This window comes from Nycticebus coucang, chromosome 10 (assembly GCF_027406575.1).
Source record: "Nycticebus coucang isolate mNycCou1 chromosome 10, mNycCou1.pri, whole genome shotgun sequence".
Taxonomy (NCBI): Eukaryota; Metazoa; Chordata; class Mammalia; order Primates; family Lorisidae; genus Nycticebus; species Nycticebus coucang.
Window position 1 is genome coordinate 22,550,362 of NC_069789.1, and position 24,056 is coordinate 22,574,417.

Consider the following 24,056-nt stretch of genomic DNA (forward strand, 5'->3'; position numbering starts at 1 on the left):
CATGATTTCAATGCTAGCAGCAAAACTTTTCTACTCTTTAAAAGTTCCCAGCCCTTTGTTCAGCCAGTCTGGTTGCTCCTTAACCAGTGCTGTCTTCCTTTCATTTAGCACAGCCCCCAACCCCCCCGTAAAGCCTTCCTGTTTTTCAGTCTCCTGCCAATTTCTGTTGACTCAGGACCAAGGACAGTGAGGCTGATAACAATAAAACAACCAAATATAATAAACAAGTCGCCAAATTAATACAGCTTCTAGAAAGGGATGATCTGAAGAATGGGAGGGATAGGAAGGGTGGAGGGTGATTTAAGGCAGGTTCTGAGAAGGGGCCATGCAGGCACAGACCTGAGTCACATGCAGCACAAAACCTTTCACCATATGTTCTGGGCAGTGGCAGCAGTAAATGAAAGGCTCTGAGGTAGGAACAGGCTTGGCGGGTTTCAGGAACATCAGAGGTGTAGGGGCAGGGTCTGGAGGAGGGGATAAAAGATGGGAAATCAAATTGGATGTGTGTGCTGAGATGGTGAGGACGAGGGGAGGCAGCCACGGCTATGAGCTTTGTTGGAGTCAGTGTTTTGCCCTTTAGGGACATTGATTGATTGATTGATACAAAATCTCAAGCTGTTGCCCTGGGTAGAGTTTTGTGGCATCATAGCTCACAGCAACCTCTAATTCTTGGGCTCAGGGGATCCTCTTGCCTCAGTTTTTCTCTTTGGTAGAGACGGGTTCTCGCTCTCACAAGCAGTCCACCTGCCTTAGCCTCCCAGAGTGCTAGGATCACAGGCATGGGTAGGGACATTATTTTGAAGAGTAATACTAATTCATACTCATGAGAGGCACATGTTAAGACGGTGTTATGATGGGAATGGGGAATGAGCACCTTTCTTTGAATCTGCTTAGACTCTTATTGTGGGAAGACCCAAGCAAGTGATGGCAGCAGTGCCTGGACAACAGTTAGGACGTAGATGAGAGGGAAAGACACTTAAAAAAATTTTGTTGACACCTATTTTTTAATCTTTTTTTTAGTAGTGTTTGAATTTTTATCATATGCATATATTTTTTAGAAGCTGATTTATTAATATACCATGTATATTTGTGTGTGAAATTTGTTTTTTTATGGAGACACTATAGCTGTCCTATTTGTGAAGACAGAAAGGGATCTTTGATCCATTTCCTCCACTGAGACAACCTGATAAATGGAGGCTGTGAGGCATTTTGGTTTCTGTGAGATTCAAGCGTTGATTCTGCAGTGCTTTCAGCAAGTGAAATGTGCTGTTTTCATAGATAACACTTATTCTTTCTGTCTCCAATTACATCTTTTGCTACCTTCTCCAGGCAACAGAAACAGACACCAAAATCAAAGTGTGTACTCGAGCTTACCAACTACTTGTGAATAATCTGGGTTTTAACCCCAATGACATCATTTTTGACCCTAATATCTTAACCATTGGTACTGGGATGGAAGAACACAATTTGTATGCTGTTAATTATATCCATGCAACAAAAATTATTAAGGTAAGTATGACAATTTTCTCTCTTCTAAGACATGGCTGAAATTTATCACCTGGGTCCAGTGAATACTTAGAGTTTACTTATACATTTGTGGACTGAATTACTTTGAGCAATAATTAACATTCTTGTTTTTTTGGAGGGGGGAGGCTTACAACTCCAAAATGCATTTTATGATTATTTTTGCATTCTTGAAAAAAATTTTTTTAATTTCAAAATATTAATTAAGAGAGTGTAAGTGTTTTTTGTTAACTGAGTATCTTATAATTATTTATTTATTTATTAGAGACAAAAATCTCATTTTATCACCCTCGGTAGAGTGCTATGGCATCATAGCTCACAGCAACCTCTAGCTCTTGGGCTTAGGTGATTCTCTTGCCTCAGCCTCCCGAGTAGCTGGGACTACAGGCACCCGCCACAACGCCTGGCTATTATTATTATTATTTTTTGAGACAGAGTCTCACCATGTCACCCTTGGTGGAGTGCTGTGACGTCACAGCTCACAGCCATCTCAAACTCCTGTGTTCAAGAGATTCTCTTGCTTCAGCCTCCCAAATAGCTGGGACCTTCGGTGCCTGCCACAATGCCTGGCTGTTTTTTGTTGCAGTTGTCATTGTTGTTTAGCTGGCCCAGGCTGGGTTTGAACCCATCAGCCCTGGTGTATGTGGCTGGTGCATAACCACTGTGCTATGGGCGCCGAGCTGTATCTTATAATTATTAATGGTTATGTCAGGGCTTTTGGCATGCCCATCACCAGAATAGTGTTCATTGTACGTAGCAGGTAGGTTTTTATCCCGCACCCACCTTCCTGCTTTCCTCTCCTCTTGGTTCCTCACGTCCTCTATATCACTTCGTGCCTGAGTGCTACCCATGTATTAGCTTCCGCTTACTAGAGAGTACACGTGGTATTTGGTTTCCATTCCTGTGATACTTCACTTAGCATACTGGTTTCCATGTCCATCCCTGTTCCTGCAGATGACATTATTTCATTCCTTTTATGGCTGAGAAACACTCCATGGTGTATTATACTACATATACTACATTTTCTGCGTCCACTCGTGAATTGAAGGGCATTCAGACTGATTCCCTATCTTTGCAGTTGTGAATTGTGCTATGATAAGCACTTCGACGTATTTGTTCTTAGTTCATTTTTCAAATGAAATTTAGGGGCCTTATATATTTTTTCCCTTTTACATAACCATTGTTTTAAGTCATGAAGTACAAAAAACAATTGTGAAGTACAATACACAGGAGAATATATAAAACATAAATATACACCATAGTAATTAATTATGAACATATGATAGCTGTCCCTTAGGTCCTGAAATGGAGCATGGCTAATGCCTCCCTGTGTCTCTTCTCATTCTGAAGTTTATGATGTTACTTTGTTGCCTTTGTTTTTTTTTTGGAGAAAAAAAAAAAAAAAGGCTAGAGTGCTGTGGCATCAGCCTAGCTCACAGCAACCTCAAACTCCTAGGTTCAAGTGATTCTCCTGTCTCAGCCTCCTGATTGGCTGGACCTGCAGACACCCACCATAGCGCCTGGCTGATTTTTCTATTTTTAGTAGAGCCGGGGATCTTGTTCTTGCTCAGGCAGGTCTCAAACTCCTAAGCTCATGTGATCCTCCCACCTGGGCTTCCCATGTTGCTTTTCTTCAGATTGTTTTTTTTTTTTTTTTTTAGAGGCAGAGTTTCACTTTGTCACCCTCGGTACAGTGCTATGGTGTCACAGCTCACAGCAACCTCCAGCTCTTGGGCTTAGGCGATTCTCTTGTCTCAGCCTCCCAAGTAGCTGGGACTACAGGCACCCGCCACAATGCTGGGCTATTTTTTGTTGAGGTTTGGCTGGGGCTGGGTTTGAACCTGCCACCCTCGGTATATGGGGCTGGCGCCCTACTCACTGAGCCACAGGCGCCACCTACTCACTAAATTTATTTTAAAATGCATAGAACTAGTGCTGTCTAGTGTTTTTAGATGTAAGGCAGCTGTGATGTGCCTTATGGAGAAAATACATGTGTTAGACACGCTTTGTTCAGGTGTGAGTTATGGTACTGTGGGCCATGAGTTCAATGTTAACAAATTAGCAGTACATATTAAATAAGGTGTCTTTGAGCTGACACACATGAAACAAGGTTGATAAAAATGTTATGATGTGTCTCCCCTAGGAGCAGTGTTCCTGTATTCCCTAATTTAGAGTTTGGGGTGACTTTAGAACTTAACTACTACAAAATAGTAATTGACTGAATACCTAAATGATACACCTTAGTTTTGTTTTTGAGCCTAATAAAAATAGAATTAAAAGATTCTTAATGCTTTTTTCTTATTCAACCTCCTTGTAAAGATTTATCTGTCTTACTGAAGCTATGGTTTTTCATTTTTGTTAATGTATAATATTTCGTTGTGTAACTATACCACAATCACCTGTTTTCTGTTGGTGAACATCTGGTTTGTTCCCAGCTTCTGGATTTTATGAACAGTGCTGCTGTAATATTCTTGGACACAGGCCTGAGTTTCTCATAGCATACCTCCAATACATACAAGAAGTGGGGTAGTCGGGTCACAGTAGCAGGTTCATAAGCTGACTCCTTAAATGCTAGCCTGTTTGTACTCGAAACAATAGTAGATGAGAGTTCCTGTTATCCGACATGTCTGTGGGTGCTTAAATAAGGCATGGTGGGAACCTTAATTTCCCTTTGTCTTTTCAGTGAACTGGGAAGTTCATTAATTTAGGCCATGGACGCCTTCTAGTCTAGCAGCCGGTGCTTCCATTGACTGAGACGGGTGGGGAGGGTGCATGTTCATATGCCTGTGCTTCTCTGTCTCTCTCTCTCCTTGGCATTGACCCAGCCAGTATTTTATGGAACCCTCACTGTCAATTATACTCTCTCACGATCACTGTAGATGTACAGAGATAAAGTAGAGTTTTGCCAAGTAGGAAAAACTATTCATGAAGGAGCACCTTTGTTACAACATAATATGGCAAGTTTTGGTCTGTGTCTAGTAACAAGAAGCTCCGAATTACTTAGAACTTAATATATTTTTTACTTTCCATTCCTGTGTTAAGCTTAAGAGATTGTGATTGCTGCTTTTGCCAAAATAGGGGAATGTCTTCACATTTTAAAACTTTTGCCAGGACACGTTACCTGGAGCCAGAATAAGCGGAGGCCTTTCCAACCTGTCCTTCTCCTTCCGAGGAATGGAAGCCATTCGTGAAGCCATGCACGGGGTGTTCCTTTATCATGCGATCAAGGTATGGAGAGACCTGTGTGCCCTGCTGAAGCCGTCTTGTACTTGGGGCAAGGGTTTCAAACCATGGCCTGCAGACTAACTTTGGCCTGCTCCCAGTTTCCGTAAATGGGATTTTGTTGGGACAAGGCCACTCCTGTCCATTTACATCTTGTCTGCGGCTGCTTGTATGCTGCAATGGCAGGTTGAATAGTTGCGACGGAGACTGTGGCCTAAAATATTTTCTATCTGGCGCTTTACAGAAAAAGTTTGCTGATGACTGCTTTGGGTATCACTTGGAAATCCTCACCTTTCTCTTTATTGCCCTCAGTTTGGTATGGACATGGGCATAGTCAATGCTGGAAACCTGCCTGTGTACGATGATATCCATAAGGAACTTCTGCAGCTCTGTGAGGATCTGATCTGGAATAAAGACCCTGAAGCCACTGAGAAGCTCTTACGCTATGCCCAGGTAGAGAGGAAATGTTCCAATGGATGCTCTTTTCCTATCTTTGAATTTATGGCTCCCTTAGCAACACTAGACCTTCATTGTAGAATAGAAGCCGATATCTAGTCCTGTCTTTGGATCATTGAAGATGTCTGCAGAGAAGAGCAGAGGTGTCGTAGCAGGGACGAGGAATGAGAAACACATCATACCTAGCTTGCTTTGGTGTTCTGAATGTAGGTTTCTTTACATTTCTTTTCAAATGTAAAATTTATTTTTCCCGTACCAAGTAACACATATTAATTCTAGAAAATTTACAAACTGTAGGTAAACAGAGGAGGGAAAGGAAAGTCACTCATAATCCCATCACCCAAAGTTAACCACTGTTGCGATTTTGTTATAACCTTCCACTCTGTGGGATTTTTTTTCTTTTTGCAAAATAAATACACACTCATAGGTATATCCATACACATACGCACACACACTTTTAACAAAAGTAAAACAATACCCTAGGGGCCTTTTTTGGTAACATCTTTGTTTACCAGTATATTGGGATCATGTCTCCATTTTATTTAATACTTTAATACTTGTCTAACTCATTTAAAATGGATATTTTGGATTTTCTTGTGTGGCTGTGTTAGTATTACTTGGTGTTTGATATGTTTAGGTTTTTATGCTATTTATGATAGAATCTGGTCCATCTGTAGCAAAGTCCTGCAGTTGAAAGCTTGAGGTCTGTACATATTTGACTGATAAAAATGAAAATAATCATAGCTTATTCACAAATCAGTTTCTTCTTTCCCACTTATTGTATGCTGGGCACAGTCCTAGTTACGTTGTCTATTACCAGTGTTGTTTCCTGGAATTCAGTTTAAGGAAAGATGAGCTCTTTATCTCAAAATAACTTGGGATTTTAATCTGCTTAAGAGAGTGATTGCAAAGAAAGACCTTTTTTCCACAAGCATGTTGGGAAAGTGGTAGATGCTTTTGTATCTGTTGTGAACTTTGTTAATGTTTTCCATGTTAGAACATGACTAACTCTGATAGAACGGCTCGCTCTTCCTCTTCCACAGAAAAGTAATAAAACATTCTGGAAGAAGGATAGGATAATATAGGACGAATTACATGCTTGTTTTATCAGTCTTATTAGTGGCAAGACTTGGATTTCTGAATTGCTTGTGGAAGCCTCAGGGTCAGCAAAGCCGAGAGGAGTCCAGGCTGTGCCCACATGATCATTCCCCTCCTCTCCGTTCCTTAAAACTTATCTGCCGTCTCTGTAGCCCAAGAGAGAAAGGCTCAGGTCTTGGTTGTTGGAAATATAATCAAATTCTGTATCTCAGCTCATTGCATAAGAAACACTCCCCTAGATTTTTCCATTACCATTTCTGTTCACATAAACAGCGTTTAGCCCTTTCTGATTCTTTGCACATCGAGACATGGGTGTTAAACCCCATTCAGTTTTCAGTTGTAGCTGGTCTTCCACCTGGTAGCAGCCCTTGGTTAATAACTGTGTAGAAGGCCAGGCTTCTCTAATCAGGAAGTTGTTCATCCCAGGGAGTTTTGGTTAAACCCAGGACGTGATGTGCTATTTCATCCTTACCCCATCTGCCCGGGGAAGCAGCTCAGCTCTCTCCCTTAGGTAGGACAGGGCTCCTTGTCTGTAAGACCATTCCCATTGAAGGTTTGTTGGCACTGTGTTTTCTCTTGGGCATTCTTCTTGGTCTGTGTTGACTTTCAGCTTTTGTTTACAAGTTTTTGTTTATTTATCATGCTGAGCTGCCAAGAAGCTCCTAGAGGCAGCGCCAGAGTGAGGGAAATCTTAATAGCAATTGCAAGAGCTTACCAATCCATCATATAAGATTGCTTTCTTCTTAATGTAACTACAAGGACTTAGTATAAGACATTGAGCCCTCTGTCCAGGAGGCTGTCTACATTCAAGTTGACCTCCATTGCCATTAAGGGAATTAATCACCAAAACAAGCATTCTCTGATAACTCCTGGGAGTTGCCAGCTCTGTAGCAATTCCTCAGGATACACTGAGTACAAATGAAGCATGAAAAGCAGAAATATTATGAGGTAAATAAGGATTGGGGAATTTTATTTTTCGTGGTGGGAGAATGATTTTCTCTTTTTATCATTAAATGGTGACATCTGTGTCTAAGTCTGTCTGATACATTTTTGCAAATGGTGGGAAGGGCACTGCCTCTATCTTCTAAGGCTCTTTAATCCCACATTTGGGAAGTAATGTACTTTCTCTTTTTTTGTGTGTGTGTTTTTAGAGACAGAGTCTCACTTTATCTCCCTTGGTAGAGTGCTGTGGCATCACAGCTCACAGCAACCTCCAACTCCTGGGCTTAGGTGATTCTCTTGCCTCTGCCTCCCAAGTAACTGGGACTACAGGCGCCCACCACAATGCCCAGCTATTTTTTTGTTGCAGTTTGCCTGGGGCCGGGCTCTAACCCGCCTCGGTATATGGGGCCGGCGCCCTACCCACTGAGCCACAGGCACCGCCCTCTTTTCTTTTTTTGTTCAGCAAAATCATTCTCCTAGTTTGGTACAGACTGATTTGTGATAAGTTATTTGGGGGAATAAAAAATTTTAGGTGTCATGGTACCATATAATTTACGTGGAGTTTCTTTATTAAGTGTTACCCCAGTGGAGGTCACACCTCCTTTGGACTGGTGGGATCACTGCTCCGGACAGATTAGCTCTTGAGTGATCCTGGATCTTGAGAATATTCTTGGTATTTCCCTGGGAAAGTTCCTCATGTCTTCAGGTCACTGGCCCTTGATCTTAGCCATCTGAGCTCACTTTCCTCTTTGGCTTTCTCTGGAGCAGTTGACTCCCCCTGATGCTGATCTGGGTTGATAACCTACATCACCAGGAGGCTCCTAGGAGACAGAAGAAACTCTAAAGGAAGTAGTTTTCTCAAGGAGTAGCCAGATGCACGTGACAGTTGCTTGGTTAGTTTGCTTTGTAGCTTCTTTTTATTGACCATAGAGCCTGGATCTGGTCTACTTCAGTCTTCAGGGGTGTGCAGCACCTTGTATTTACATCTTAGAGAACTCCCCATTGAATAACTACCCAGAGACTAAGCCAGGCTCGACATGCCACCTCTGCTTCTGAAATAGCTGCTTTTAATTGGTACTGTTTCACTTTAAGTGTTGATTTTCTGAATCAAGTTCATCAAGTTTGGAGTATACCTGTCAGGTGAGATAGTTTACATTCATGGCAGCCTCCAACACTTTAGTGAAATCTTTACAGCCTTTGTATTCTCATCTGCTTCTGTCCAGAGTCACATATTTATTGACCCCTCCCTGCCCTGTAAGTCTGGTACATTTCGCCATTTTTCTGTGAACGCACCGGATCCTTTTTTCAATAATGTTGGAACACTCTGCCCTCTTTCTACACATCAACTTTCATCCCCCAGGCCATTGTCTAAGTCTGTGGCTAATAGAACATGGTGTTTACGTGTATCAAGTGATAGAAATATGAGCATTAGAAAGACTTTTTTCTTTTTAAATAAACCGTCTTGTTTTGATTTTTCAATATGTGAGAGCCCTTGTTGTCATTATCCCACTTACGCTGGTTCTGAATCTTGGAGTGCCCCGCAGTTCCTTCCTCACTGTCAGTTACTTAACGCTCTGTGTCTGTCCTGTCCTACCTTCCTATTCCCACCTCTGAGTCCAGGCCTTCGTCATGAGCTGTTCTCCCTTTTGGAGGGCTCCTTAAAAACACTCCTTTGGATGTTACTCTATAGCTTCAGAACTTTGAGTAGTATCTTCTCTCACTGCTCATGCAGTTGTCTGGAAAATTAAATTCAAACCCCACAGCATAGATTTTTGGCCCCCTGTGACTTGGCCTCTACCGTCCTGAGCAAACATTACTCTAGCAAAGTCAGTTTTTGTTCAGAGTTAGTTGATTCAGCTAATATTTACTGAACTCTCACTTCGTGTCATGTACTTTACTGAACTTCAGGGATCCAACTAGTAAGAGAGATGTGCTTCTACCCTCTCAGACTCTGCAACTCTGCAGAAATGTACAGAGGCCATGGCCATCCCGTGTGTCCAGTGGGGAGGAAGTGGAGGATGCTGGGAGGACGCTGAGATGGACACTTTCCTTGGTCAGGGAAAACTTCCCAGAGGACGTGATGGTTAATGTGAGATCTGAGAGGGTAAGAAGATGTAGCCAGGCTGTGGTCTGGGTTTAGCATGTGGTGCTGCTGGTGCCTGCCAGGGGAGGGGTTTCTGTGTCTAGCCAGAGTCTGTCATCGTGGTAGGTGCTGAATGAAGTTTGCCACATGAACAATGTAAAGGTCCAGAGAAGGAAAGATTATGGAGAAGATAAGGAAAAGTTATAAGGAGAATATAAGGAAAAGTTCCAGATGGCTGCAGTTTGTCAGGGAAGGCAAAAGCTGAAGAGGGAAGATGACGCTGAAGCTGAAGATTTCTTTTTCTTTTTGTTTTTTGAGTCACGATCTTATTCTGTCACCCAGCCTAGCTCACAGCAACCTCAAATTCCTGGGCTCATGCGATCCTTCTGCCTCTGCCTCCTGAGCATATATAGAGTATAGAACTATAGGCGCCTGCCACCACGCCTGGCTAATTTTTTCTATTTTCGGTAGAGACTAGGTCTTGCTCTTGCTCAGCCTGGTCTCAAACTTCTGAGCTCAAGGGATCCTTCTGCCTCAGCCTCCTAGAGTGCTAAGATTACAGGAGTGAGCCACCACCCCCAGCCTGAAGATGAGGATTTCATCAGAAGATTGGGGGCATTGGGAGGCATGATAAGAAGTTGGTACTAGGTCCTGAGAGCAAGAGGGAGCTTATAAAGAATTTCTTCCCAGGGAGTGGTTTGATCAGATTTGCATTTTGGAAAGGCACCTCTGGCCACAACGTGGAAGAAGAATCAGACCCCACAGTTCTTCTGGGCTGTGGAAGCCAGTTAGTTCTTGGACTGTAAAAATGGAAATGGTGAGAGAGAAGCATGTTGAGGAGGTAGAATCATTAGGACTAGGTGATCGACACAATGTGAGGAATGAATGGAGATTCAAGGATGACACTTAGGTTTCTGCTTTGGGCAGTTGGTGAGGCCAGAGAAAGCAATAAAACAATGCTGGTTACCACATGTGCCCTGATCATTGCACTCCTCTCAAGACCTAGCGTCTTTGAAGCCTTCCTTCACCACCTGGGTTTTATGATGACCACTTCTGCCTTAAAAGTCCTTTGTACGCGGTCATATTGCACTTGATATGTGTACCCTGTTTTGCTTACCTGTCTTAGTGTATTTTCCAGCTCCCTTATTATATAGCTGTGCTAGTCTGTTTTCTGTTGCCATAACAGAATAACAAAGACTGGGTAATTTATAAAGAAAAGAAGCTTATTTAGCTCACAGATCTGGAGGCTGCATCTGATGAGGTCCTTCTTACTACGTCATAACAGCCCAGGGCGTCACATGGTAAGAGGGCAAGAGCAAGGGAGCCAGAGAGGTAACAAACCCACTCCCATGACAGTGACATTGCTCCATCCCTCATTAATCCACTAATCCATTCATGAGGGTGGAGGATTAAGTTTCCAACACATACTTTGGGAGGATACAGTCCAGCCATAGAAATGGCAAAGTCATCAGAGCATCTTGCTGAGGTCTTAACCCCTCTTAGTGTGCCCTCCTCCAGGAGGATATCTGACACAGCTTCGTCCTGGCCTGTCTTTGTTTGTTGGTGGGTAACAATGATGATCTTGTCGAGAGCCTGGAAAGCTCATGGAGTTTGTAGTATAGCTGCTCTTACTGTCCTAGAAATATTTTGTCGTTATCTTTAGGAAGGAAAAAAATGGAAGCTTCAAATCCTATAGGATCTCTTTCTTTCCCTCTCTCCTTTCCTCATATATTTATTGAGATCCTATTTCATGCTGGATACTCTGCTAGAGGCTGGAATTATAAAAGAATAAGACACTGGTATTTTACTGCTGTCAAACAGTTCAGTAAGTAACACGTTGTACCCATGTCTTGGTCCTCATTTCAATTCAGACTCATGGCAAAGGAGGGAAGAAAGTCATCCAGACCGACGAGTGGCGGAGTGGCCCTGTCGAGGAACGCCTGGAGTATGCCCTTGTGAAGGTGAGCTCTGGGAGCCCAGCTGGAGGGCTGGCAGCTCCTCAGGGCTGGCTGACGCTGTTGCTAGAGGTGCGGTGCCAGCAGCAGCTAGAGAGGGGGATGCCCTAGACCTCGGATTCGCAATCTGGGGAGGTCCTCCCCGCCCCCTGCCTATAGCACTACTGGCACGTTGGACAGTGTCCAGAGACATTTTTGGTTCTCACAACTGTGCATGGAACTGTGTGTGGGAAGTGTTACTGGCATCCAGTGGGCAGGGTTGGTGCTCGGCCCTCTACAGTGCAGAGGACAGCCCCAAACCCCAGAGGGTTTTCCAGCCCAGGTGTCAGTATTGCCAACACTGAGAACCTTGTCCTAGACCAAGATGTCATCAGTCAGCAAGTCAGTCCTGGCTCTTCCACTGCTGTTGGAATTTAGGCAAGAAAAGTAATCTCTTGGCTTCATTTTCCTCATTTGTGAGTCTGGAAAATCTTGGAGTTTTGGGGGGGCTCTAGAATTTAGCTTTTAACTCTTAGACCTTTTGACATTCACAGATTTCAGTTTATGCAACTATTAGCCCCAGCCAGGGATCGGTAAACTGGGGACTCTGGAGGAGTAAGTAGGTCCTGTCAGTGAAGACCAGGGAAGTCAGCAGGGGCTTCGTGGATTTGAACTTCACCAAGGGGCTTGCCCAGGGTTATCCTCCCCCACCCCCACAGCATTACAGTGAGAAAGCACACTGATTTCACTGCACACATCTATTAGTGTACCATCTGTCAAAACTCTAGAGTACAAAATGTGTTTATTATGGATCTGAATTTACCATCCCTTATTCTCTCACTAATTGCTCACTTTTACAGAGGTACTAACTTCTTAAAAACATTTTTAAGTTAACACATAAAATTTTATGTATTTACCATTTACAACATACCGTTTTGTTGAAGTATATGTGGTATTGACTTTGCATCAGTAAAGCCAGCTAAGCACTTCACATGGGTTATCTCATTTAATCTTCAAGATAAACAAGTGATAAAACTGTCATAATATTCTAATTGAGAAAAGTGAGGCTTAATAAATTGCCAAAATTAGTATTAGGAGCCAGATTTGAACCTATGCAGCCTGATTCTAGAACCCATGCTGTTAACCATCTCTGTTTCATTCTTGATTGTCTGTTCAGACTCAAACAAATTTTTTGATGTGATCTTTTTCTTTTTTTTTTGCAGGGCATTGAAAAGCATATTATTGAAGATACTGAGGAAGCCAGGTTAAACCAGGAAAAATATCCCCGACCTCTGAATATAATTGAAGGACCTCTGATGAATGGCATGAAAGTTGTCGGTGATCTTTTTGGAGCTGGAAAAATGTTTCTGCCTCAGGTTGGCAAAAGATGGGGACACATTTTCCTAATTGAAACTTTGGTATATCTTCTAATAAATGGTGGTTTGGGGTATATTTCTTAGGTTTTAATTTGGGTCAGAGACCAAAGGCATTATCTGGTCATTCCTTCTCCAAATGTATTTAGGAATCAAGTCGGGAAAAATTTATCTCGAGAGTGGTGTGGAGGCTGGGTGCCCGTAGCACAGTGGTTACAGTGCCGGCCACATACACCAAGGTTGGCAAGTTCAAGCCCGGCCCAGGCCTGCTAAACAACGACAGCTGCAACAAAAAAATAGCCGGGCTTTGTGGCAGGTGCCTATAGTCCCAGCTACTTTGGGGGCTAAGGCAAGCGAATTGCTTAAGCTCAAGAGTTTGGGGTTGCTATGATCTGTGATGCCACAGCACTCAAGCAAGGGTAACATAGTGAAACTCTGTCTCAAAAAAAAAAAAAAAAGTGGTGTGGAGGTTAGAGATTATTTGAAAAATTTTATCTTTATGTTCTAATTTATATTCTAATAGGGCCACTTCTCATCCCCAATGCTTCTTTCTCTCCCCAAAGGTAAAATAAAAGCCAAGATAAATGTAAAGTTACCAATTCTAAGATTTGGTTTGACTGGCCAGTGTTCATCTTTAAAGATGCATACTTTGAGAAAAATACTACTGTTTTAAATAATGAAACATTAAATGATGTATTTCAAGCAAAACTGGAGCTCTGATTTTGATTTACAGCAGCTACTAACCACATCAGTTAACACAATGTTTTTCAACCTTTTTTATCTCACAGCACACTTGAACCTATAGTTAAACTTCGGCATCACACTTAAATTATGTTGATTAAAAAAAAAGAGTACTTGTCGCGTGTCTTAGGTTAGCGGTGGTGAGGCATCTGAGAAACTAGAAGGCCTTCTTGCTTAGGGCTCAATTTTATTTTATTTTATTTATTTATTTATTTATCTTTATTTTTTTATTAAGTCATTTGTACATAGATCATAAATACATTTATGCCATTATAGGGTTCGCTGTGTTGATTGGGCTCAATTTTAAATGAGTTGCAATGTTGGGATGGAGAAGGCTGGGCATGAGCTTGTAGCCGAGAAGCTTGGAATCTGGAGATGTAGAACTAGAAATGATAGAGGACTTTTCTTAGAGAAAAGAATAACAAGCAGAATTTCAGAGGACCGTGTTGCACTGGATTTGTAGACTCGTTTTCCTTCCCTCTACCCCACTCATTGGCTTTCCCTACAGGGACCTCACTCATTCCTTACTCTGTCAAAAGCAGACTTCAGTGTAGCTGGCCCGAGGTCCAAGCACACATTCTGAATTTGCACTGGAATTTCACAGGTGGCCATTAGAGTCATCTGTGGTTTGGTCAAGATGCGTGACTCTACTTTTTTCCCTCAGGTTATAAAGTCAGCCCGGGTTATGAAGAAGGCTGTTGGCCATCTTATCCCCTTCATGGAGAAAGAAAGAGAAGAAACCAGAGTGCTTAATGGCACTGTCGAGGAAGAGGCAAGTCGCTGCATCCAGGCCTGTGGGCCTTTAAGGAGTTGGCCTGGAAGACTGGTTGAGGTGTGGGGTAGGGACCCAAGCAGTCTGGCTTGGCAGCATTTGTCACTGAAGGGGAAATAGAGAAATGGGATCTAACATCTTTCCCTTTTCTACCAAGTATCAATACTCAGGGATTTTCCTTTCAATGTGGCTTTGTGAAATTTTTAATATAGACATAATTTTTCAATCAAAGCCCATGCTCTTAAGATAAAACCAGTTCATTCCTTCATTAACTGTTTACAGAGTTTCTACTATGTGCCTTTCTACTATGTGCCAACTCCTGTGCTAGACACTAGCTACAAAGATCTGACCCTGCCCTTGAGGTAACTGAGTAATGTTTGGTTTTGGAAAACTCTTAACTGAATACTCTCTTTCCTGGAGATGTCCTTGACACCACTTCTGGATTCAGTTTAATTCTTTTGGCTGTACCACCAGAGTAAATCATTAAACTTTTTGACCTTGTTTAGCTCCCTGTAATGCTCAGTTAGCTTTGGCCCTCAGGATTCTGAATTCTTAAATTGACCTGGGTTTGTGAGTGGCTCAAATGTAGTGTTTATAGAAATTCCTCTTGCTTCCTTGTCTTTTTTTCTTTTCTCTCTCCCTCTTTTTTTTTTTTTTTACATTATGTATATGTTTATGTATATATTACAGGTTCCAGTAGGAGGATTTTTTTTTTTTTTTTTGAGGGAGAGGGATGCTGATCTGCTGACAGTATGAAGAACAACAGTGTTAAATGGAAAGCTAATCAAATGTCCCGTACGGGCTGTTATGGTTGTTTTTCAGCATGTATATCTAGTTAACCAACTCCTTCCTTTCTGTCCTCCCTCTCCCTTAACTGCTAATATACTTTTGTCAAATTTTTTTTTGCAGTTAAGGATATAGTCTTCAGCTGTGGGGTTGTTTTGTGTTTGGACTTCAGCTGTTCTTTGAGATAATGGAACCCATGATCTTTGTTGAAGCCCCTTGGCCCACCAGTGTGGTGGCCTCCTTTGAACGGCTCAGGCTTACAGCATTCTGCTTGTGGAGCATGTGATTTGGGTCCTGGGTCTGTCTTTTGAGTCGTCTTGAATGCTGACCTTCTGTGGCTCTGGCAGTGATCGGCTTTAACTAACCCTGGCCTTGCTCAACTTGCTTCCCAGGACCCTTACCAAGGCACCATTGTGCTGGCCACTGTTAAAGGAGACGTGCATGACATAGGCAAGAACATAGTTGGAGTAGTCCTTGGCTGCAATAATTTCAGGTAAGTTAGGGCGTCCCCTCTTTCAACCCCCTTTCCTTTTAAAAATGAAAGCTTTTAACAGTAATTCTTGACTAGGTACATGTGTGGGGTAGGGCGTGTCAGTGGATTTTTAGAGGTTATTTTAAATTTTTTGCATTGTGTGTTTTCAGACTTTTCTACAGTGAACATACACAGTAGCATTTCAAATGAAATAAGTTAGTAATTATCTGTTATGTGTTTCATAAGGACAAAAGAATAGTAGTAAAAGCTATTCAGGAGGGATTGGAGCAGCTGGGAGGGTTCCTGGAAATGGGCGTTGGGACTGAGGCTCTTACGGCTAGAACTTCAGGCTCCTTCCCGTAGCCAGTGGTGTTCCTCGTATCTTTTTTCTCATAGCCTAACTGGCAGATTTTAGAGCCAAACTCTTACGAGATGTTGGCTAAATGGAGTTTTAGAGGAAGACTTTGTAGACAAGTGTCTCTTTACTTTGCTTAGAGCAGGACCATGTGGTTCTTGGTAATGATAAAGCTACTTTTTAGAATGTTTTGTACAAGTAAGACCCCGCTCTGACATATCCCATTATAAAGAACAAATATAACAAAGTTATTCTATGTGAGAACTGATGACTTACAGTTAGTATATGTTCTGCTCAGATTTGAACTTATTCTTTATGATGAACAACCTAATATAACTAATGCCTTCCCCGGTCCATGTCCAGCCAGCAATCCTTTTGAGTCACAGACTTCTTTCTAGATAGAAAAGCCAAGAATTGACTGGAACTATAGTTGTGCCCCTTGAGGATTCTCTTCTTTGCTGTTTAGTAACAGTTAGCTTTAAGCCCCATCACTACTGTCAACATTTTTATTCATCTCTGCCTACAAGCTAATTAAATGCCACAAACCACTCGGGGAGGCTGGAAGTGGAGGACCAGGGTCAGGAAGGTGTGAGATTTCGCTCTGCTTGTTTTCGCAAGCACTTCTATTTGCCTGCTCACTTACTTTCAGACTTGCCTCGTCCTAGAAGTGAGGAATACTATTCTATAATGTATTTATTATTTTTAAAAAATATATAAACATATTGGAGATTGGTTGCTATAATGAGATTTTACCTAATAATATGTTTGAATAAGGCGTTTACTTCCTAAAATACGCAAGATATTTCTGCTGTTGTTTCACTTTTTCAAACCTGATGTTGTTTTCTGTTTGTATTTGTCAGAATCAGTTAAAATCCAGTTCATTTAATAATATTTATAAATTGTCTGTTATGTATACCTAGCTTTGTGCTAGAGACATCATAATGATTTAGTTGACTTTTCTCCTTTAAAGAAGTTTCTGTAGGGTGCACATTCAACCTGGATAATGGGACAGGAGCCACTGAGAGTGACTTGTCGATGAAGTTCCTAAAAGGGAAGCTTGTTGAGAAATCATTGTCACGTGTTTTTACTCATTATTTATTTTGATCAGTGGATACTTAGCTGAGAGAATCATACTAAGAGTGTGTTTCTCCCTTAGTAAAGACAATTTAAAAGGCCATGGAGAATTGCGACATTTCTCCAGGATGCTACTGGAACTGCAGTTTTGAAGGTTCCTTATTAAGCCTGAGGCTTTCCTGCAGCACATCCAGTTCCTCTGTCTTATCATCGAAGCTTTGCTTATCTTTGCTAATAAGTCTAACTGGGGAAACTTTTTTGGTAAAACTTTAATTTCTTTTTATAAGAACATAAGTGAACATGCAGACTTCCTCTCAAACATCCCTTTAGCTTGTATCTCCTAACACATGGACTCTTGCATTTGATGAGCTTATTTTTATGGTGTCAGCTAGTAGACAAGTGGAGATTGCTTTGTGGAGGAAGGTGTGCTTTTGCTGAGTGTCAGCACCAGGCCAGTGTGCTGGGGGAATCATCCAGCTAGGGATGTCTGCTAATCCCTAATACTTGTTTACCACTTCACACTTTATACAGGGCTTCTATGTAATTGCTCTTTTTCTTCGTAATCATTTTTGTTGTTTTAGTTTTTTTGTTTTTGTGTCTGTTTTGGTTCTTTTCCTCTTGTTTCTTTCATCCTTTCTTTTCGTGGTTTTGATCCTATCAAACCTGCATCAGAGTTGTTATGTTTCATTTTAAAGATGAGAAAAGTGAGGGTCACAGAACTTCAGTGATTGCTCACAGCTAGCAAGTGGCCACCATATTCAGGGCTTCTGAGTCTTTCAAAAGCGAGGACTTTGTGTACTGGGTCACTTTACTTCCTGGTATTTATTCGGCTCATAAACAACGTTGACTTTGATGGCTTTTGACAGCTCCACGAACCAGCTGTTCCCTTCCCTCATCTCTCTCCATCTCTTCAGATCTCCTCATTCCCTGAAACATAACAGTGTTGAAATTAGTCCAACTAATAACCCTACCATGCCCTAAGTGTTCAGGTGAAAGGAAGAGCCACACGCCTCCCACAAATGAAGAGCTAGAAAGAATTAAGTTTAGTGAGGAGGGCATGACAAAAGTTGAGACAGGCCAAAAAGTAGGCCTCTGTGCCAGACAGTTAACCTAGTTGTGAATGCAAAGGAAAAATTCTTGGAAATTAAAAGTGCTAGTCCAGTGAACACTCAAATAATAAAGAGAAACAGTTTTATTGCTGATTTGGAGGTTTTGAGTGGTCTGGATGGGTCTAACCAGCCACAGCACTCCCTTAAGTCAAAACCTGATCCAGAGCAAGGCCCAAGCTCTCTTCAATTCTGTGAAGGCTGAGAGAAGTGAGGAAGCTGTAGAAGAAAAGTTTGAAGCTAGCGGACTTTGGTCCATGAGCTTTAAGGAAAGAAGGCATCTTTTTCTGATGTCAAAGTGCAAGACGAAGCAGCGAGTGGTAACAGAGAAGCCATAGCAAGTTACTCAGAAGAACTAGCTAAGATGATTGATGGAGGTAGTGACACGGAATAGATTTTCAATGTAGAGCAGTCTTCTATTGGAAGAAGATGCCACCTAGGACTTCATAGCTAGAGAGGGGAAGGCAAGGGCTGACATCAAAGAACAGGACAACTTTCTTGTCAGGGACTAATACAGCTGGTGACTTTTAAGTTGAAGCCAATTTTCACTGACCATTAGGAGGGGCCTTAAGATTATGCCAAATCTACCCTGTGCTCTGTAAATGCAACAGCAAAAGCTGGATGACAGCACGTCTGTTTATAGCCAGGTTTACTGAATATTTTAAGCCCACTATTGAGAACTACTGCTTAGAAAAAAAGATTCCTTTCAAAATATTATAGTTCATTCACAATGCACCCAGTCACTCAAGAGAGCTAATGAAGATAGACGTTGTTTCCGTGTTTTCTAACACATACCGTTCTGCAGACCATGGAATACCTTTGATTTTCATGTCTTATTAAGAACTATGTTTCATAAAGCTATAGCAGTCATAGATAGTGATTCCCTCTAATGGAGGAATGAAAACATTCTGGAAAGGATTCAGCATTCAAGATGCCATTAAGAACGTTCGTGATGTATGGGAGGAGACCAAAATATCAACATTAATAAGAATTTGGAAGAAGTTGATTCCAGCCCTCACAGCTGACTGAAGAGTTGAGGGAGTAACTGCATATGTGGTGAAAATAGCAAGAGAACTTGATATAGAAGCGGAGCCTGAGTGAATTGCTGCAATTTCATGGTCAAACTTGAACAGATGAGGAGTTGCTTCTTATAACTGAGCAAAAAAGTAGTTTCTTGAGATAGAATCTTTTCCTGGTGAAGATGGTGTGAACATTTGTAAAACAACAAGGATTTAGAATATTGTGTAAACTTAGATGATAAAGCAGCAGGAGGGTTTGAGAGGATTGAAAGAAATTTTGAAAGAAATTCTACTGTGGACAAATGCTGTCAGACAGCATCACATGCTGCAGAGAGATCCTTCCTGAAAGGAAGAGTCAGTTACTTTTAAGGAATTGCCACAGCCAGTCCAACCTTAGACACTCCCACTCTGACCAGTTAGCAGTCAACATAGAGGCAAGACCCTTTATCATCAAAAAGATTATGACTCACTAACGGCTCAGATGAGCCTTAGCATTTTTAAGCAATAAAGTACTTTTAAGTTAAGGTATACTCATTGTTTTCTTCAACATAAAGCTATTGCACTCTTAATAGACTACAGTGTAGTGTAAACGTAACATTTATATGCATTGGGAAACCAAGAAATCATGCAATTTGCTTTATTGTAGTATTAACTTTATTGCAGTGGTCTATAAAAATATCTTTGAGTTATGCCTATAGTCTACATTCCCCCTAAGAAATAATTTATAATTGGAAATATTTTTTATCAGGATATTTAACTATAGAAAAAAGACAAATGTGGACTTTTTCTATTTAACGGATGTACACTTCATGCATTTTCTATAAGAAAAAGTATGCTATATCCTTAGAAATGTTAAAATTATGTTACCGTACATATAGTACTTCAAAAAATGTGGATGTGGTAAAAGGTATATTGAGACTTATTTCTATTTTAGCTGGTGGTTCTTACTGGTAAAAAGTATACTGAGGTATATTAGTATTTGAACTGGTGGTTCTTAGTATGGGTAAAAAAGAATCATGAAAACAGTTTTGAACTGGATGTTTTGCTGAGTGAGGAAAATGACTATATTTAAGTTAAGGATATACAAATCCAGTTTCTCCTGAGTACCTCAAATGATCACTGATAATTATTTAAAGGCTTTTCACCCATTATATTTTGGAGGAGCAACTTTCAAGAATGTTGTTTTTATTTTTTAAAGTTGACGTAACAACAGATCCCATTTAGCACTGCTTAGCTGCAAGTTCGAAACCGTGACTGGGACTGTGGACTGGTAGGGCACTGCCATCTGGTGGTGGTGCATGTGAATTGCAGGAGCAGCAAATAGGCTGCCTCGTTAGTTAACTGAGAAATAAAGGGTGAAGTGGCCAGACACGGTGGCTCACGCCTGTAATCCTAGCACTCTGGGAGGCTGAGGAGGGAGGATCCCTTGAGCTCAGGAGTTTAAGACCAACTTGAGCAAGAATGAGACCCTGTCTCTAGTAAAAATAGAAAAATTAGCTGGGTGTCATGGTGGGCGCCTGTAGTCCTATCCCAGCTCTTGGGAGGCTGAGGCAAGAGGATCACTTAAACCTAGGAGTTTGAGGTTGCTGATGCCACAACACTCCACCAGGGTGACAAAGTGAGACTCTGTCTGAACAACAACAAAAAAGGCAAAGTGACAGCAGATAGGCACCTTAATGGGACCCAAATGTACAGTTTTATTTTCCTTTGTAACGTCTTCTGTAGAGGAATCAGACTTTTTGCCTCATAATATTTTTTTTCTAAATTTTGTGTATTAATAGATGCCTTTGCTAAAGCATTTAGTGCAGCTTACACTTTTTTCAGAATTAGTAACCCAAATTAAATGCATACAATTATAGCTGTGTTCTAAGCACTTTAGAAAGACTGTAAAGTCAATTGTTTTCCACAACTTTTGTTTTTATTCTCTTTGGTCTCTTCTGTGGCAAAATACGAGAATGTACCTAGGGATCAGCCTGCAGACATGGAGTGCGGCTCAAGTGCTGAAGGGAGATCTGGGGAGAGTAAGGAAGATGGAGTTATGGGGGGTGAAACCGGAGGTTGTGGTGAGGGTGAGAGGGAGTGGAGAGGGGTGTTGGGAAGAATGGTGCAGGCGTGGGAGGCAGGGTTAGATCTGACCCACGCCCTCCTCTCCAGGCCTTAGGTTCCCCAGAAACTTCTAGGTGCCTCCTGATTCTGGACCTTCATGCTGATCTCTACTTAGACTTCCCACTGTTTCCTTCATCTAGCTAATACAGCGGTTCTCAACCTGTGGGTCACAACCCCTTAAAGGGTCAAACGACCCTTTTACAGGGGTTGCCTAAGACCATCCTGCATATTAGATATTTACATTACAATTCATAGCAGTAGCAAAATTACATTTATGAAGTAGTGATGAAAATAATTATATGGTTGGGGGTCACCACAACATGAGGAACTGTATTAAAGGGTCGCGGCATTAAGAAGGTTGAGAACCACTGAGCTAATACCTTTTTAGTTTTTCAAAATTAAACTCAGACACCCCCCACCCCCAAACTTCTAACTGTCATTCAGTTTAGGCCTCCCATGGCATGCTGTAAATGCCTCCAGCGTTAGCACTTACCAAACTGTGTTCCATTTCAGAACTTGCCAACAGTTTTTCAACTCAGATGTGCCAAGAAACTCATCCACTTCCCTGCTGGAGGTTGGAGCTGTGGCCTCAGTTCTAGATAGCTTGCCAAGGCTATGAGCAACCTCCGTTGTATATCCCAATACCGTAACTATCACTTTCTAAATGTGAGAAATGTTAAGAAGTGCTCCTCTAATTAATGGCATATTTGACTGTCTCTCCAAAAGACATCTCTGAAGGCAGGCTAGTACTGCAGAAGCTCTGTAAGTTGACCACCCGAGGGACTATAGAAACCTGGTCAACGTACAGAGGTGGTCATCATAGGGAAGTAGGCCTACTGTACTGATACAGACATGTGGTGCATGAATTAGGTCAACTTAAGGAGGGGGTCAGCCATGGGGTAATTTGGAAATTAAGCTTGTCTCCTAGATCCCGTAGTTCCCTGTCTCCAGTCCTCTTCTTACTGACCATTGGTTGTCACTCTCCTCTTCCGGTTTCTGGGATGCTCCGAGGCTCAGCCCTTGGGCCTCTTCTGAGTCTCCTTGCTGTCTGGCTTAGTGCTTCTCACATTTTCACGTGCCTTCTCTTCACCTGGGGTCTTGTTAAAAGTCACATTCAGTATGGTGGGTCTGGGCTGGTGGTTCTGTATTGCTAATGAGCTGCCGGGTCATGCTGGTGCTGCTGGTACAGGAGCATACTTAGAGTGACAGGGCCTGGGGCAGGCTTCAGTCATCTATCGTCTGACTTTAATATCATCTAATATGCCCATAGGTCCCAGTTTTATCTCCAATGTGGATCGCTGCCCTTAACTCCTGACTTAAATATCCAGTTGACTACCCGAGAGCTATATTTGGTTATCTAAAGAAGCCTCAAACTTAATATTTTAAAAACTGAACTTGTCACCCCCCCCCTTTTATCACCTCCCCAAAGCCAACTCCATTTTTCTTGCTGCTCAAGCCAAAACCCTTGAGTCATCTTGACTTCTCTCTTTTCTCATAACCCACACGTAATCCACCAGTTCTGCTGTCACAGTATTTCCAGGGTCTGACCACCTCTGACTGCCCACGCTGCTTCTGCTCCGAGCCAAGTCATTATCATTTGTTGCCTGGATTTTTACAGCAGCCCAAGTCGTCTCCCTGCTTCTACCCTGGAATTCTTCCAGGCCCGAGTAAAGCTGTTAAATCGCAGGCAGATTTCTTACTCTGCTGTTCAAATCCTCCAGTGACTTCTCTTTTCACTCAGTAAACCCCAGAGCCCTCACAGGGGTCTATGACCCTCCATCAGTGGGTGTAACCTGGGAGCTGCCAACCTTCAGTTGATTTGGTTTTGGGAAAAGCTTCTCTGGGGATTCTGATGTGCACTCTGCAGGCTGTGGCCTCAGCTTCTCCTTTCAACTCATTACCTACAACTCACTCCTTCCCCATTTCTCTTTGAGCCACAATGATCTTCTTGCTCTTCCTAAAATAAGGCAAGCATGCGTATAAGACATTTCTGAGGGAAACACCACTGAAAACAAGAAAAAGCGGTGAGAACAGATGATTCTTGCCATTGTAGTGGTGGTTTTTAATTGAATTTTAAAAATAAAGAGGGTACAAAAAATGTATACACATTAAGAAAGGGAAAAACTATTAAAATTGTAATACTCAATATATACTAATTACATTTGTAATCTTATATATTGTATCTCATTCCTCTTAGAATTGTGGAAGTCAAATATGAGTATCACAATTTTAATACAGTTCTTTCCTTTCTTAAAATGTGTACACATTGTTTTGGCACCCTCTGCATATAAAACATTGAAAAAATCAACTTTGACGCATATGCCTTTTTGCCTTGATTTTGAAGCAATATGCTATTTTCTCTAGTTTTGTATGCAGCGGTCTGTGCTTAGTCATTGTTTAACAAAAGATCCAGTTACTAGACTCTGTTCATATGTCTTAACAAATAGCGTGTAGTACCCTCTCACTCTCGTTATAACCTGCAGTGGTTATGTAATTAACACCTCTAGCATTCCTTTGCTACCAGAATAGTGCTAACAAGCTGACTCACGGATTTGAAATTGTCTTTCTTTTTACTGAAGATTCCATATGTGCTGGCTTACTACTTTAAAAAAACCTTTTCTAAAATGTTTTATATGAGTGCTGGGCGTGGCAGCTCATACCTGTAATCCTAGCACTCTGGAATGCCAAGGCAGGTAGATCCCTTGAGCCCAGGAGTTTGAGGTTGCTGTGAGCTATGATGCCAGGGCATTCTAGCCTGGGCAACAGAATGGGACTGTGCCTCCAAAAAAAAAAAAAAAGTTACATGAGAATGGGCTAAAAGTCCAATCTAAAAGGTCCGTATAGGGAGGAGCAAATCTCCTCAAGCTCTGATAAGCAGCTGATATTATGTTTTGTAGTAGTTCTTAAGCATCCTCTTTTAAAACTTATTTAAACATGTTTGCCTATTTCATTTTAAGAATCGTTGACATAATGAAATAAGTAAAAATGCATGC

General features: G+C 41.7%; 1 protein-coding gene across 4 annotated transcripts in view; it reads left to right on the plus strand.

The window, feature by feature from the left end:
* Positions 1-24,056, plus strand: part of MTR (5-methyltetrahydrofolate-homocysteine methyltransferase) — a 125,493-nt gene that overhangs the window by 64,272 nt on the left and 37,165 nt on the right. For all 4 annotated transcript variants that reach the window (XM_053604812.1, XM_053604814.1, XM_053604815.1 and 1 more), the window contains 7 exons: positions 1,330-1,509; positions 4,636-4,752; positions 5,059-5,199; positions 11,197-11,286; positions 12,483-12,635; positions 14,038-14,145; positions 15,324-15,424. In XM_053604812.1, coding sequence (XP_053460787.1) covers positions 1,330-1,509; positions 4,636-4,752; positions 5,059-5,199; positions 11,197-11,286; positions 12,483-12,635; positions 14,038-14,145; positions 15,324-15,424 — 890 coding nt within the window. The remainder of the gene's footprint in view (positions 1-1,329; positions 1,510-4,635; positions 4,753-5,058; positions 5,200-11,196; positions 11,287-12,482; positions 12,636-14,037; positions 14,146-15,323; positions 15,425-24,056) is intronic.